Source organism: Garra rufa, chromosome 2 (genome assembly GCF_049309525.1).
Source record: "Garra rufa chromosome 2, GarRuf1.0, whole genome shotgun sequence".
NCBI lineage: Eukaryota > Metazoa > Chordata > Actinopteri > Cypriniformes > Cyprinidae > Garra > Garra rufa.
This window is the reverse complement of record NC_133362.1, coordinates 72,633,454-72,649,823: the sequence shown is the minus strand read 5'-3', so window position 1 is coordinate 72,649,823 and position 16,370 is coordinate 72,633,454. Positions and strand designations below refer to the sequence as shown.

At 35.7% G+C, this 16,370-nt stretch overlaps 1 protein-coding gene across 1 annotated transcript; it reads right to left on the bottom strand.

Annotated features, from left to right (window-relative positions):
• Positions 1-234: 234 nt before the first annotated feature.
• On the bottom strand, positions 235-6,152 carry LOC141325729 (uncharacterized). The gene is made up of 2 exons (XM_073834473.1): positions 5,918-6,152; positions 235-1,561 (listed from the first exon to the last, which is right to left on the bottom strand). Exons 1-2 carry the CDS (start codon positions 6,084-6,086, stop codon positions 1,044-1,046), a joined length of 687 nt encoding a protein of 228 aa, XP_073690574.1. The 5' UTR covers positions 6,087-6,152; the 3' UTR covers positions 235-1,043.
• Between the last annotated feature and the right edge of the window lie 10,218 nt (positions 6,153-16,370).

Here is a 16,370-nt window from a genome sequence, read left to right as displayed (position 1 = left end):
TTCAGTTTATTACCCGTAAGAGTGAACTTTTGAAAGAAAGACATGAAATTTTTGCACTAAACTCACTAGGTGAGTTTAAGTTGTAACAATACCCCACAGAGCGCCAAATTCATTTGAAATGGGAGATTTCTTTTTTTTTTATGAAAGAATGTATGAACGTAGTAAACTCACACACAGCCACCATTTACAAACCAAGTGTATTAGACAAATAATAATTACAAAGTGTCAGAGCAAGTTAAATTAGTGCAATACAATGGTGTGTGTGTGTGTGTGTGTGTGTGTATAGTCAATTCAAGATGAAAATTTCAAGATGAAATTGGATCCCATTAAACTCCTGTAGAAATGATCATACAGCAGATTTAGGCCTTGTCCTGTAAGACAATCCTCTAAGACCATTCCTAATACAATCCTTGAGGAATGGATCCAAGATATGATTATTACCTTCCACCTTGAGCCTTCCACAAAGCCGCCAATGTTGGTGGTAGAAGTGAGAAAGTAACTGACGTGTGCAAATTAAATCCATGCACACTGATGTTAAAATTCTAACAGTGTCTTTCATTTTGCTTCAATCAAAAAAACAGTGCACTTTCTCTGAGCCCTACCTTCAATTCATGATATACAAATGTGTAGTTCTTACATTGGAGACAGAGCAAACACATTGTCCATAGTCCATTTCATTCCTTACATGTTTATGCAGTAAGCTCAGCCAAACACAATATAGCTAGTTGACACGGTAAAGTGTACCATGGACAAAACACAGTGCTCTAAAATGTGTATTAGAATTTCTATCATTGTAAGAGCCCTGTATAGGATTCTTATTGGAATTCTTTAGGATTGTTTTGACAAGGGAACATTTTTGCAGATTCTGAAAGTGGGATGTAAACTTTTGACATTAACTGTAATTGTAGTTGCAACAATGTGGTTCCCGAGAAACAAAGAGGTGTATTTTCGTAGAGTAATTTACAACAGCTTTGATTGTGGCCAATCAGAATCAAGGACCGGAACTCTCTGTTCTAGACAATTTGTTTGAAACACTGTCCATGCTAAGGGGATCTGTTAGGCTTCTCTTTATTGTGAATTTTCATGTGGTTGTCAAGGCTTCCTTTTTGACTGAAACTGTTTCCACACTGTTTGCATGTGTAAGGCTTCTCTCCAGTGTGAACTCTCATGTGAATGTTAAGGTTTCCTTTTACAGTGAAACTCTTTCCACACTGTTTGCATGTGTAAGGCTTCTCTCCGGTGTGAAATCTCATGTGTTGGTTAAGGTTTCCTTTATCAGTGAAACTTTTTCCACACTGTTGGCATGAGTAAGGCTTCTCTTCAGTGTGAATTCTCATGTGCCTTTTAAGGTGTCCTTGTTGTTTGAAACTCTTTCCACACTGACAGCAAGTGAAAATACTCATAGTTCCTGTCTTTTGAGCTGTTTTTTGTTTAGAAATCTTTTCAGACTCTAAGGAACAAACAGATTTTTCTCCAGATACGAAATTATGAAGATTCTCAAACTGATCTTTCTCTTCAGTTTCATTCAGTACTTCTCTCTCCTCTTTCAGCGCTGTTAGGTCTAAGTTGGAAAAACAAAGGGATAAAAGTTAACCCCAGTTTAATGGCACAAAGCAGTTAACATCACAACATGTAGATACATATAACAGTAGTTCAAACCAATAAGTGTTAAGTTTTCCACAAAAAGTAATTTACCATTCTATCTTTTAGGCCTGGTCCACACTAACGCCTGTTTCACAAAGCCAAAGCCTTTTGGAAAATCTATTTGTGGCGGCCAGTTTTGATATTGTGGCAAGTCGTCACAAATTTATCCATGTATGGGAAACACCACTTAAGCCAACTCATCACCTTAACCTTAAGTTGGGCTAGAATTAAATTAATGCCAAAGCTCAGCTTTTGTTTTTCATGCCCCAGTTTGAGAACCACTGGTTTATACCGTTCACATCTTAAAATACAGTACCTTGGTGTAAGAATGACCTACTGCTCCACTCTGATGCCTCCTGAACAGTGTTCATCTATTTATTTACTTGATTATATTGATATTATTTGAATTATTTTCTTCATTTCCTTTCTTTATCTGGTTATTTAGTTTATATATTTTGTTCCTTCTTCTTTCCCTTTTTCCTAATCTTCCTACTTATTCCCTTTTTTAACTTTATACATTTACAAGATATCAAGGTGTACATCTTATGCATTACAATCTTACACCTCACATAATTACATCAGAATTTAACTTCAATGTTAATGCTTTTGTTTTGGCTTATTTTGTGTTTGTTTTATTGTCAGACTTGCTGTATATTTTATTTATACTTATCTATATATGTATATACACATACTTTATATTACAGCTCTTTTCTCCTATTTTGTACTGTTTTTCTGTATGTCCTACGTTGTCTTACCCTGGAAATCCAGAGGTCTTGCGAGAGCACAATTTGAATTGTCTCTGCAAGACACTCTGGCATCGAGCAATGGTGCAGGTTACTGCAATACGTAAGCAATTGTGGGAACCAATCAAATCGGTGTATCTGATGCAGTGTTGTTTTTGACAACCATCTTAGATTTAGTCTTAGTCTTAGTCTTTTGGACTAAAATGGTTATTAGTTTTAGTCAAATTTTAGTCACTTCTATACGTGATAGTTTTAGTCCAATTTTAGTCGACGAAAAGTCAAAAAGGTTTTAGTCTAGTTTTAGTCGACGAAAAGTCAAAAAGGTTTTAGTCTAGTTTTAGTCAAAAAAAGGGGAAAAATAGTCTTTTAACAAATTAATGTAGGTCAGTAAGCATTTTGCTGTTGGGTAGTGTCACACTAATGCTAAAGCGGCTTGCCATACTAGTATAGCAAAGAGTATTTAATGCTAAAACGGCTTGCCATAGCGGCAGCTATTTTCCGGTTTTAATTGGCATGCACAATAGTGATGGGAAGTTCGGTTCTTTTCCGCGAACCGGTTCTTTCGGACGGTTCGTTTCAAAGAACCGGTTCAAAAAACCAGTTCACCAGTTCTTTTACGCTATGACGTAATGACGTCATTAACGTAATTACTATCGTCCCGCACCCATATACAGTTACATGCAGTGATCATATGAGTAAGTTTTACAAGTCTTGATTTAATAAATTATAAGATAAATTAATTCTAATCAGAAACACTATCAGCTTACTGCACATGCACAATCCATAAAGACTTTGTTATAAACATACGTTTCACCAGATCCCCTCATTAAAGTCCTCAGTTAACCGCGCTCATAGCATTAGCACAGAGACAGTGGTAAAAAAAGAACTAGTTCGGTTTGAGATGGAGTCAGTCATAGCAGGAGTTTGTTTGTTTGGCAGCTGCACGAGTCACGCATGCGCACAGTATCAGCTCATCGATTCTCGAATCGGACGCGTCCGAAAGAAACCGGTTCTCGTTCAGTGTACTGGTGATCCGACAACCGCTGCAACCGCTTCTTGAGTCGAGAATGAGATTGGAGAACTCACACAGAGAGTGACTGAAACGTGCCGCTTGGTTTGCTTGTGCAGTAGTTTGATTACTTCATTTTTAGCATTATACCACCGTTTAAAAGTTAAATAAAAATCTTTTATAATAATTTTTGTTTGAACATGGTTCAAATTATAGTTGTGTATTGTATCATTAAAACATTGTTTATTTAATACAAACACAATTTTTGCATGTCATCATTATCTTTTATTACAGTGCAGCTAATTCATAAATCACATGTTTTCTTTTAATCAAACTCATTTATTATGGTACCACGACACTTCCCTGACCTAGATCATAAAAACCCTTTTAGCCAATAACCTAACAGAATCCTTAAGTAAACTTTTAACAAAACGTTTAACAAAATAGACCAACTTGACTAACGTGCTTCATTTCATCTGGTTGAAAAATGACACGCATGCGCACAGTATCAGCTCATCGATTCTCAACTCGGACGCGTCCGAAAGAAACCGGTTCTCGTTCAGTGTACTGGTGATCCGAAAGAGAGCGATTCTCGTTCAGTGTACTGATGATCCGACAACCGCTGCAACCGGTTCATGACTCGAGAACGACAACCGCTCTGGCAGCTGCTCTGCTCATGCGCATCATCAGCTCTCTTTTCACAGCCGTTCAAACACTGTTTGAGTAACTGAATAACTCGGGAAATTGATTTATTTTGAATCAGAGGGAGTGTCAGGCACGTTAAAAAGTAAAAACCTTTAAGTAATTTGTGGATTAGTGCTTACTAGAGACACGAACCGTTTCAAACGATTCAGTTCGATTTGGTGTACTGGTTCAACCGGGTCACTAAGAAGATCCGGTTAAATTGAACGATTCGTTCGCGAACCGGACATCACTAATGCACAATAAGCAGAAATGTCATGCATTTTAAATGTCTGACGGACCACCCACTAACATTTTCGTCTATTCTCGTCTCGTCAACGAAAACTCACACACGTCTCGTCATGTTTTAGTCATCAACGAGCCATTTTTATGTCGTCATCGTCTCGTTTTCGTCATGACAAAAAGTGGTGTCAACGAAATGATTTCGTCATCGTCAACGTTGACGAAAACAACACTGATCTGATGTAGGCGGGCCAGAGGCGAGCTAAGCTGATGATGACAGCACTGCAACGTCCGAATCATGTAGTAAACTTTGAAAGATCGCTGTCGCTACAGATGAACCACAAGTTGTTTGAAACGGCTTTGGCCGCTACAATGAACGAGTTAGACTTGGCTTCCCATATAAAAGAGGAACAGAAAACCGAAAACTCGAATCGTTCCTTTGCAAGAAGGACATTTTGCTGTTTTGCCGACTGGATACGGCAAGAGTTCAATCTATCAGTTCACGAGTTCACGTTTACATATAATTAGCCGGAGAATAGTAGTGCATGTTTGGCGTGCTGTCCGGTGAAGGGCTCCGAGCTCGGGAGTGGCCCGAACCCAGAGTACGTTACCCTCCAATAGGAGTAGCGAGAACTCGGAGTGATGAGATGGGGTGCTGGAGGGTTACTGATAAACCATCGAGTGAATTGAGGTGAGTCAGCTGTATTTAAACCTATGGCGCTGATTGACTTGTGATGTTTACGCTAAGCATCTGACACCTTCTCCCGAACTTTGTTAATGAAACATCATTTAGCTCTGCTGGTAGCTAAGCGTGTATTGTTGTGATTGGTCGTGGCATTATCCAATTGCGTGCAGTTAGAGTTTCAAATGCACGCTTGGTGCCGCCCCTCGAATTAGGCAGTTTTCATTGCTCGATCCCAGACCCTTAATCTTAATAGATTAGGGTCTGGATTTTTCCAGGCTAACGTTGTCTTGTTCTAAAAAAAAGAAGGTAAATGAAATGATCTTACTAGAAGATATGCATGAAAAAGTGTAATCTGTTCCATTTGAATAAGTGAATTTAACGCTTTCTGACATTTCAGTGTGGATGAGAAACTTTTAGAAAATGCTAGTGTGGATAGAGAATATTTTAACACTAGAAGGCTGTTTTCAATTGTATCCAGATTAATTTAGACGTAGCCTAAGTGTTTACTTGTTTATTTGCTTACCAAATACTTTAAATTAACAAATGTAGACAGCATGCAGTAGCCAAATGTGATTACTAACATTTCAAGGTTTGCTTTGTTAGTACTTTTGCGTAAGTAGCCAAAAGTGCTATAAATCAATGGTTTTAATATTAGAAGCAGATACTAGGTTTAATGTAACAGAAAAAAATATAATTTTGGTTTAGGTTAATTCCATATTATTGTTACAACTTAAATGCACGATGTCATAATAACAAATGGCCAATGTGAAAGCAAGATCTTCTCAGTTGCACTTGAAGGCAGCATTAGTATTTGATCTCAACACTTGATCTCAAAACATTTCTACACTCGTGTGACATTCATAAATATCATTCATTTTTGTAGTGACTTCAGGTTTGAGAATAAAAACCAACCTGTTTGTTCCTCAGTATCTTCATGTTTCTCTATGAATACTTCTTCAATCTTCATGTCTTCACTCTCCTCTTTGATAAACACCATCTTTGTTTGTTCCTCAGTATCTTCATGTTTGATGAATGTTTCTTCAATCCTCATGTCTTCACTCGCCTTTTTAATAAACGCCATCTTTATAATAGTGTGTCACATGGATCTCTGTTGATTCTCCAGGAGTTTTTCTGTGTGTTTGAACACTTTTTCCTGTTTCAGATGAGAATAATTAATAGAAAGAAAAATCAATGCAAACACAATCTCTGGGTGCTTTTCAATCAGCTCCTAGTTCAGTAGTCAGTGCACTAGTAAGACAGTCAGAGAGTAGTTCAGTGTTTCCCCTACAATTATCTTAGGGGGGCGTCCCCTACAATTATCTTAGGGGGGCGCCCCGCCCCGCCCCCCAATGACACACCCCGCCCCCTTGAACGTCAAGTTCATTTTATTTTCGACAAAGTGCCAGGGCACAATAAAAGTCATTTTAGGTTATCTTTCCTATGGAACAGGTCTATACATTGTTCTTTTATCAAACAAACGAAATAGCCTTATGTTATTTATCTTATTTACACGAAAACATGTCATTTCTGTCTCTACATGGTCACGCTTTTACAATGTCTCCTCCGCGAAAAAAACAAACCACGGACTGGATCGCGGACTCCATTCATAAAAAGCAAATCTACTATAGTGCGAAATGCCACGTAAATTATTTTTTTTTTACTTTTTTTTTTTTACTTTTTTTGGCCATTGCATCTCACATGAACAGATAAACTCAATCTCCAAAGCTCTTGTGAATGTCACTTTTACCGTTTCATTTGAGAGAACTAGCATCATATCATACTGTACACACGATAGACTGTAATAAAGATGGACAACGCATCTCCGCTTCATTCCATATAGAAAAGTGAAGCCAAAACAACTCAATATGGCCGCTACCATCTTGGGGGAAATGACATCTTTTGGAGCCAGAGCATGCGCAGTAGAGATTCGTTTGAAGCCAGAGCATGCGCAGTAGTGTCGTGAGGCGGAGTCGCGCTATCAAAGCCCCGCCTTAACTCCCACAAACCCAAACCCAAAGTTAGGCCTTTGGTTTTGTTTGATTTTAATAGTAAACCTCTGTTTGTTTATGATTATGAGACACCAAACCCCATTTTCATAGCATCAAATAACAACTTAAAAAATAAATTATTAGAAAAACGATGGAAACCATCTTTGGAAAAAAAATATTTGAAGTGTAATTCGATTATTTATTTTGGCTTACGTCCCATTAGATTACATGGAGAGGGCGGGGTTTATGACCTGTACTGCAGCCAGCCACCAGGGGGCGATCGAAAACTTTTGGCTTCACTTTTCAGGACACCTACGGCACACTTGGTACACGCTGGCTGTGTCCAAATTCAGGGTCTACATCCTTCGGAGGATTCATTTGAAGGATGTTACGTCACAGCGCCGCGACGAAGGCTGTCCAAATTCATGGGATCCTTCAAATGCGGCCCACAAATACGTCCTCCTTTTTCCCGAATTTGAAGGATGGGTCTGGTGGATCCTTTCCTGTCCTACCAATCCCATAATTCCTTTCGGCAGAGCGCTTCCAGAATTTTCAAATAATAGCGAACAAATCGAACGGTAGTAGTGATGTAAGTTTTAAAAAAACTGGCGTTTCTTGGTGTTTTTTTGTTATAGCGGTTGTCTAGTTAGGCCTTTGGTTTTAGCGTTAAGCTTATTTTTTTTTTACATTTGTATGTCACTTTCGTAAACTGGCTTCTTTCTTACTGCCTGTGTGAATATCCCCTTACACACAGCTAATTCTTGTTAGTGATTGAAGCTGTTTTTAACGCTTTTAGGGACGATAGAGCAGCTCTTTTGTTTTGTGCAGTACAGATAACCTTACTTCTTGCTTAGCGCTGTCACGGTTGCTAGGCGACACGATATGAGCAACGGGGAAGAGAGGGAACTGAAAGAAGGGTAGGCTGTCCAAATTCACAGACTCCTACTTCCAGGTTTTGCGGTCTTCGGAGGACCCCTCCTCCTTCAACCTGGTAGGAAGGATCCTAAGGAGGATGCAGACCCTGAATTTGGACACAGATACAGAAACTTCACGGCAACCTGTCAAAATAAAAGTACGGTGTAACATGTAACAGAACAATATTAGCCTTGTATTACTTTTGTACAGTATAATGTAGTTTTTTTTTTTAATAAACTATAAAGAACTTTCCCTACAGGTTATTTTTAGTTTTTATTGAATAACCTAGAGAGAACGTTCCCAGAACGTCATTACCATTTAAAAATATTAAAACTTTGCAGATGACTTAGATTTTTTCTCATTTTAAAATGTATTTTTTTCATTATAATCAAACTAGAACCTTATGTCCGAAATAATAAATGACATCAAAGTGTTTAACCCGCATTATAATGATAATATAATTTTGATTTTATAGTTAAATTAAGCCAAGGTTAAGTGTCTGAAAATCATATTATAAACTTTCTTTACTTCATCATGCGCTTTCTCCTGTCGTCAACATAAAGCGGCGCGCTCGCGTAATTTAAAAAATAACGGTCATTTCGTTTAACTGACTGACTAACGTTTGTTGATTAATCTCTTTTAGGAATAATTACTTTTAACTAATATATATACAGTAAATATTGTTATTTTAGGGAGATTTGACACGTCTTACTGAAGAAAACATAATGTTAACCAAGACTTTTCGTTTAGTGACCAGAAGAGGGAAGCACATCATCGTTAATTCAGCGGTAAGAAACGAATGTGATGTTATCCTAGATAAAGTCAAATAAATGTTAATCGTTTTTAATGTCTGTAAAAAAATAAATAAATACACATTTTAAAAAATAATATTTTGTTGAAGTCATGTTTTTTGGTGCTTTAATAAACTAAATCTGGGTCGTTTTATGGTATGGTACTTGTACATCTTACATTAACAAAATCTAACATAGTATAGCATAATTCAGTCTCATTTAATGCTCCTTATGATGGTTAAATGTGCTCTGATTATCTGTAATGATTAAACAATAGTTTAAAACAAGACATGGTGTGTAGTAGTGATTATTGAGATTCACATCCGTCCGCCTTCCATGCCGCTTACTCCGGGACACAGGAATGCTGACGTACAGAAGCGGAACTGGAGTGAAGAGTTTAGGAGAACGTTCTGGGAACCTTCTAGGAACATAAATAGAACGTTCCCTATTGGTTGGCCAGGAAAGTTTTCTTTACGTAACTAGAACATTCCCTCTAGGTAAGGGGAACGTTCCGGGAACGAAAACTAACCTGGCTAAAGAAAACTTTCCTGGCTTACCAATAGGAAACGTTCTATTTATGTTCCTAGAAGGTTCCCTGATGGTTCCCACAACGTCATAAGAACGTTCCCCTAACCTAAAGGGAACGTTCTAGTTATGTAAAGAAAACTTTCCTGGCTAACCAATAGGGAACGTTCTTGGGAACTTTCTGGGAACCAAAAATTGTTAGCTGGGTTACCACTTAATTGTAGAAAAAATTACTACAATTATTATTTAAACGGTAAATTATTATTATTTATTGATTTTAATAGTAAACCTCTGTTTGTTTATGATTATGAGAAAAATTAAAACACAAGAATTTCTATTAAAAAAAAAAGCAAAAGATTGTAGAGCCCTAATTGATCAAAATGTTAAAGTAGAGAGTTTTTGAGTTATATTTTCATTGAAATAAAATGTTTTCGTTATTTCACAAAGTAGGGTAAAGTACTGGGGGGAAAAAGTAACCCCAAAGCTGGAAACCTAGGGGAAACACTGTAGTTAAATAGACTTCAATAGACTTAGTTAATAGACTTATATATTAAATGTATAAAATATATACAAAATACACAGTGATATTCAGATAGACTATTTTGATTTATATTTGGTATTCAATTATTTGTACATCGTTTGTGTTTGTTGTTGTCGTTTGTAGTCCGCGTGCCGCTGATTCGAATCACTGAATCATTTCACAAATGATTTGATTCAAATGATTCGGCTTCTCAGTTTCTCTCATCACTTCTTATCATCACACGATTGATTCATGATATAGAGAGAGAAATGAGACGCACGTTCTCTGTTACTAAAGGCTAACGCTTTAAGTAACACTGAATAAACATAACATTTATTTTCCATAGATTGTGAAAACGCTTTATTGATGCAACAATGTCCATTGGTTTAAAAACTTTAAAACCACAAACCTTTCTTCAGGCGAATCACAACAGATGAGGAGCGCGGCGCAGCTTTATGACGTCACATCACCAGAGCAAAATAAAAGTCCTACTGGTGCCCTTCTCTCTAGAATCACAAATATATCATAGAAATGTTGTATATAGAATAGAATTTCGTACCCATATGATGATGCTTTTCTGAAGTTATTAATATCGTTAATCTATTAATATTATTCTCTATTGTATGTACATTTATAAGACTGTTTTATGTTGATATACCTTGCCATTAAATTCACATTAAACTAGTCAATGCTGCTGTGTAACTGTAACAAAGAGGGTGTGATGGCAAATTTAATCTATCACTCTTTTGACTATTGTAATCAATCTCAAAATTTTGTTTGTTTGTTTGTGTATTCATTTATTTATTTCTCTTTTGGAAAGTTACTGAAACACTGTCAGGCATATGAGGACACAAAAATATATTTGTGTCAGTTTCTATTTACCACTAGAGAAATGTATTTATTAATGAAATATGACTTACATTTCCCCAGAATATTATTACTTTTTAAAAAAAAAATTGGTATATAATCCGTGCTAAAATATGATTATAATATTATTAAGTTACATATTAAGATTTCAGTTTTGGAAATGCATTTACAAACAAATTAAAGTCATTAATAGCAGATCCACACTGAAAATGAAGAAATCTTCTGTAAGGATTGGATGGAAATAATATGGTCTGTATTTGATCTTTTTTTATTTTCAGTGGTAATGTTCTTTTATGTAAGCAATTTTGTTTTTAAATACTTTTTTTTGCAGCGTAAAGGAAAATGGTTAATTGATTATTACCTTTTTAGTTTCCTTAATTGGCAAAATTTGCAAACATATTCAGTTGTTACTCCTCATTTTCCCTTTCTAACAGTGAACAGTTCAGTTAATAAATACAAGATACAATACCTGCTTTGCTAGAAACTCAATCTCTAGAAGTGCATTCATTAAAAAGTATAATTATGTCATATTAGAGTTATGATTTTAGTGAAGTTACAAGTTTTGAAACCAAAATGCCTGCGACATCCAGTTAGACCTGTAGTAAACTCAGAAGAGAAGATCAGGAGACTCTTGATTGAGATGTTACTGTGTGTCGCTGCGGTCATCCAGACTGACTAAAACACTCAATCACTGGAGTTTTATTCAGATTTCAGGATCGTCATTAGAAGAAAAAATATGCAAAGGATGTAAGCAGTTACAGGAATTTGCTCAGATTTTCAGCGACTCTAATCCAATCAGCAGAACTATAGACTCATTATCACAGAGATCAGGGAAAGTCTCTCCTTCAGCCTCTGCATTCATATTTAACTCAGATATTGATCAGAAACAAAGACACCAATTAAAGAAATGAGGCAGAAACATCAACAGCCAATAAAGACAAAATGTGACACTTACCATCATTTCACATTCATATTCACACACTCCTGAAGCTAAATATGTTCATTTTAAAATGTAAATGCCATTTATCGTTCTTATCCAGACAATGGAAACAGTGACAGGAAAACCAAATAAAGACAAACAAGGACAAGGAGCACATTGTAAAAAAAAAAAAAAAAAAAAAAAAAAAACACACACAAGGACAGTCCATAGGTGTGACAATCCTTACTGCAAAAGACACAATTATATTGGTTGAAATAAAATTATTGCTTAGGAAATTTAGCAGAAATGTTCAGTTGTAAATTAATCTCTTTTTCTTTAGGTGTGTGTGAATACAAATGTAAAGTGAGACTGTCATCTTTTATCTGAGGTGCTCTTGATGTTTCTGCCTCATTTCTTTAATTGTTGTCATTGTTAATGCTAATGAACACTTGAGTTGTGTGTGAATGTGTCTTTCCCTGATCTCTGTGATCATGAGTGCTATAGTTAGAGTATAGTATAGAACTGATCACATCCTTTGAATACTGTGTTTAAGCTTGTGATCTGAGAGCTTTGTCTTCATCTGTAAGAACGGCCTCCTGAAATCTGAATAAAACTCCAGTGATTGAGTGTTTTAGTCAGTCTGGATGACCGCAGCGACACACAGGACCAGCTCAAACAAGAGTCTCCTGATCTTCATTTTCCTGCAGGTGTATTAAAGGTATTTTGTTTTCAAAACATTTTACTTCACTAAAATCATAACACTAATACAACATGTTTTTTTTTTCTAATAGATGTACTTCTAGTTAAAGTTTCTAATAAACAGTTTATTGTGTCTTGTATTTATTACCTAAACTTTTCACTGTTAATAAAAGAAGATATTGAGTGAACTGAATAGGTTGGCATATGTTTGCCAATTTATCGAAACTGAAAAGGTAATAATGAATTAATATCCCCTGGAATACCCTCTAGATGACCACTAGAGGTCATTGTGTCTATTTCATGTTTCATTGGACTGTATTATGCCCTGTTTTTTTTTTTTTTTTTTTTTTTTTTTTGGTAAACCTTGTCTTCTTCCTTTTATTGTCATGTGATTATCTTTAGAATAAATAACCCAGTGTTGGTTATGGTCTGTCTAGTGTTGTACCTGTGTGATTGTGTTTGCTGGTGAGTCTTGTTTTACTTTTCTAAGATGACTGATTACTCAAAGCTTGTGTTTTTTGCAGCAATCTGGTAGTCATAGTTTTTACTTCTGGTCCTTTAATAACATTTTAGTGTATGTGATTTTATAGATGTTAAAGTATTTGCAGGGCTTAACGCTAAGAGTTTTGAGTTGTTACAATTTTTACTTGCCCCACCACAAAAAAGTATTAACAAAATAAATTAAAATAGTTATTGTTTTTCATTGTGTTTAACCCATGCAACTCTATATGGCTATGATGACACCAAATTTAAGATACCAGTGAAATTTGAAATATTTCAATTAAATTTTCACACCACAATGAGAACAAATGATCAAATTATGAAATGTAATTTGAATGAAATTAAATGAAAATGTTATTTATTCTTGTGATAGTTGTTATAGTTAAGTTGAAAACAGTTGTGTTGTATATTTTTGTGGAGTCCACATTATTAATTTAACATTATAAATGCCTTTTACTGTTACTTTTGATGCATCTTGAAGGAACACTCCACTTTTTTTTTTTTTTTGGAAATAGGCTCATTCTCCAACTCCCCCTGAGTAAATAATTTGAGTTTTACCGTTTTGAAATCCATTCAACCGTTCTCCTGTTCTGGCGATATCACTTTTAGCATAGATTAGCATAAATCATTGAATCCTATTAGACCAATAGCATCGTGTTAAAAAATGACCTACGAGTTTCAGTATTTGTCCTATTTAAAACTTGACTCTTCTGTAGTTATATCGTGTAGTAATACCAGCGTGTACTAATCTTATCGTGTACTAATCTTATCGGCCTAGAAAATTGCAGCTTTACATTTTGTAAAGCTGCAATTTTCTAGGCCGATAAGATTAGGAACTACACTTCCATTCTGGCGTAATAGTCAAGGAAGTTTGCTGCTGTAATAAGGCTGAAGCAGGAGCAGTAATACCACGCAGCACATGTGCAAATGCTTACCTAACTGGGGACTAATTTCAGGTGCTCCGTGATATTACTGCGCCTGCTGCGTCCATATTACGGCAGCAAACTTCCTTGACTATTAGACCAGAATGGGAGTGTAGTTCCTAATCTTATCAGCCTAGAAAACCGCAGCTTTACATTTCCGCTGGTCTTAGTACACGATATAACTACAGAAGAGTCAAGTTTTAAATAGGACAAATATAGAAACTCGTTGGTCATTTTTGAACGCGATGCTACTGGTCTAATAGGTTTCAATAATCTATGCTTGCGGAAAATTCCTATAGGCGTGCAGGTGACTAGAACAGCCACTTTTGGTGATAATTCTATGACGCATGCCGAGTGCCAGGTAATCGTGTCAGCATCGGGGAGATTAATTCTGAAATAAGGCTATCTGTCTGGGTAAATATTACTGCTAAACTTTTCTTTGATGTCCATGAGAATTCGTGACACATTTGTGTGTAATGTTGACTTGTAATTTTTAGATGAGGTTGGATTGGGGCTAATCTGCATAAACCTCGTGTCGGGTGATAGTGGAAATTCCCAGTGTAAGTTTGATATTTCTTTTTATGTATTACTTCCGGAAGTGTACAAATGCTATAATTTCTGTTAAACTTGTGTTTATGTGAAATTGTGACAGCAGAATTGAGATGACTTTATTAATGTGTTTCATTAATCTCTTCTCAATACCATAGCACTACCGTATTCTTTACTGTGTAATCATCTTGTTTTGGACCGTTTTTGTATAGGAATGTAGTATTCTGGTGAAACCACAACCGAGCGTTTTGTTTTGATACTTTATCTATACGACCCGATTAAGAGTGCAGATAACTTTTCTTTAGAGTGCTCACTCCAGAGAAGTTTATTAGGGAGTGAGGGTCTCATACTGTTTTTCTAACTGTTTATTCAATAGAAATCACTGTCTGAAATTACATTTTGTCACATCTGAATAGGAGTAGCGAGGCATTGTTATTTGTGATTATTCTGTAAATTTTACTTCTTATAGAATAACTTTATTTGACATTGGTAACTTTGTTTTTTTCTCCGGCTATTGTCTCATTTATTATTATCATTCTTTGTGCCCAGGGGTGTTCCCACCGACCGCTGTAACCATTTTCAAATACAAAACAGCAGTCAGATAAAACCCCTTTACAAATTAATCTGTTGCCGTGCGTGTTTTTTCCCCTTTCCACCCGGTTACACACTCAAAAAAATGATATGTTGGCATTACTTAACTTTTTTATGTCAACAGGTTTCATGTAACTGAGTAAAGTTGCCTTTAAGAAAGAATTTTTATTTCAGTGAATTTAAGGTAATTATATAAAGGTAATTTAGTCACAATTTTGTTTCGGTCAATCAACGTAACATTCATGAATTTATGTTAATCTATTTAGTTAATTAAGTTCAATTACTCTAAAATTGATGTTATGTTTAAAAAGAGATAAGAAAAAAGTTTCAGTTTCATTGTGTTTATTAAATAACATTTTTACAATGTTTTACAATATGTCAGGATTTATGGAGGTTTTTGTGTCTTCTTAGTGTCTTTCCCCCCTTGTTAATATGTTTTGGTTTCTCCCTTTGTTTCCCCTGTTGTTTTGGCTGATTTGGTTCCTCCCTGACCATATTTGGTACTTCCTCCCTCTAATTAGATAATTTGCCACACCTGTCCACGTGATTAGTCGACACCTTTTAAGTTGGTTTGTTTGCATTGTTTCCTTGTCTGGTGTTGTTGTGTTTTGATGTTGTCCCCATATTTCCTAAGTTTTCCTTTGTTTTGCTCGGTTCAGTGTATTTTGTTTTCCGTTGTGTTTTGCATGGTTTTTTATCATTAAACCTCATTCACTTACTCCTTCGTCTTATAAAAATAATATTACCAGTAAAAAGTAAAATAAAAAACACTGTCTTTAAATGAAATGATTTACCAAAATATAGTCTTATATAGTCTTCATTAGTAAACTATACTTTCTTGAAACTTCAGAAAGAAAGAAAAAGCAGTAAACAACATTGCAGTTTTTCAAATGAAGATTAACATCTGAAAGCAAAAGTAAAGCTGAAGTAAAGTTTATTGAAGATATCACCTGGGCCCGTATCCCTAAAGATTCTGAGAATCCTCTCAGAGAGCTCCTAAATTAACCTAAAAATTCCTTGCCAGGAGTTTTAGCTTAGAAGTGATTCCAGAACATTTTCAGTGAACTCTGAGCAAGGAATGGATGGAAAATCCTATCTTAGTGAGGAGGTGTGGTTGACCCCATTGCTAGGTATGAGTCATCATTTCAAAAGCTGTGATTGGTTGATCCTACAAGTTTGATGAAAATGAACTTTTGGTGATAATGAGCAAAGGATGTTCCCTCAAATCAATAAACATAATTATACACTCTAATTTTATGCAGACTGTAATTGTAAATAATATTTCACATTCAAGAAAATATCTGGAAAATGAATAGTAAGCTGTAGGGGTTATAGCCTAACATTAGAATCTAAAATATGTGAAAACTTAAGCTCATCACACCCTGTTCAATTAATGATTCATGTCTTATTTGCTCATATTAATATCCTAGCTGGCATATTTTGTATTTTCACTCCCATATGGACCCCATTGAAAACAAGATGGGCTGTCTTTAATGAAGTAGAAATTGCAACGTTACAACTCAGTGTGGTCTTAACGAGGGTAACACGGATCAGCTTTTATCGATGTCTGTGATTGC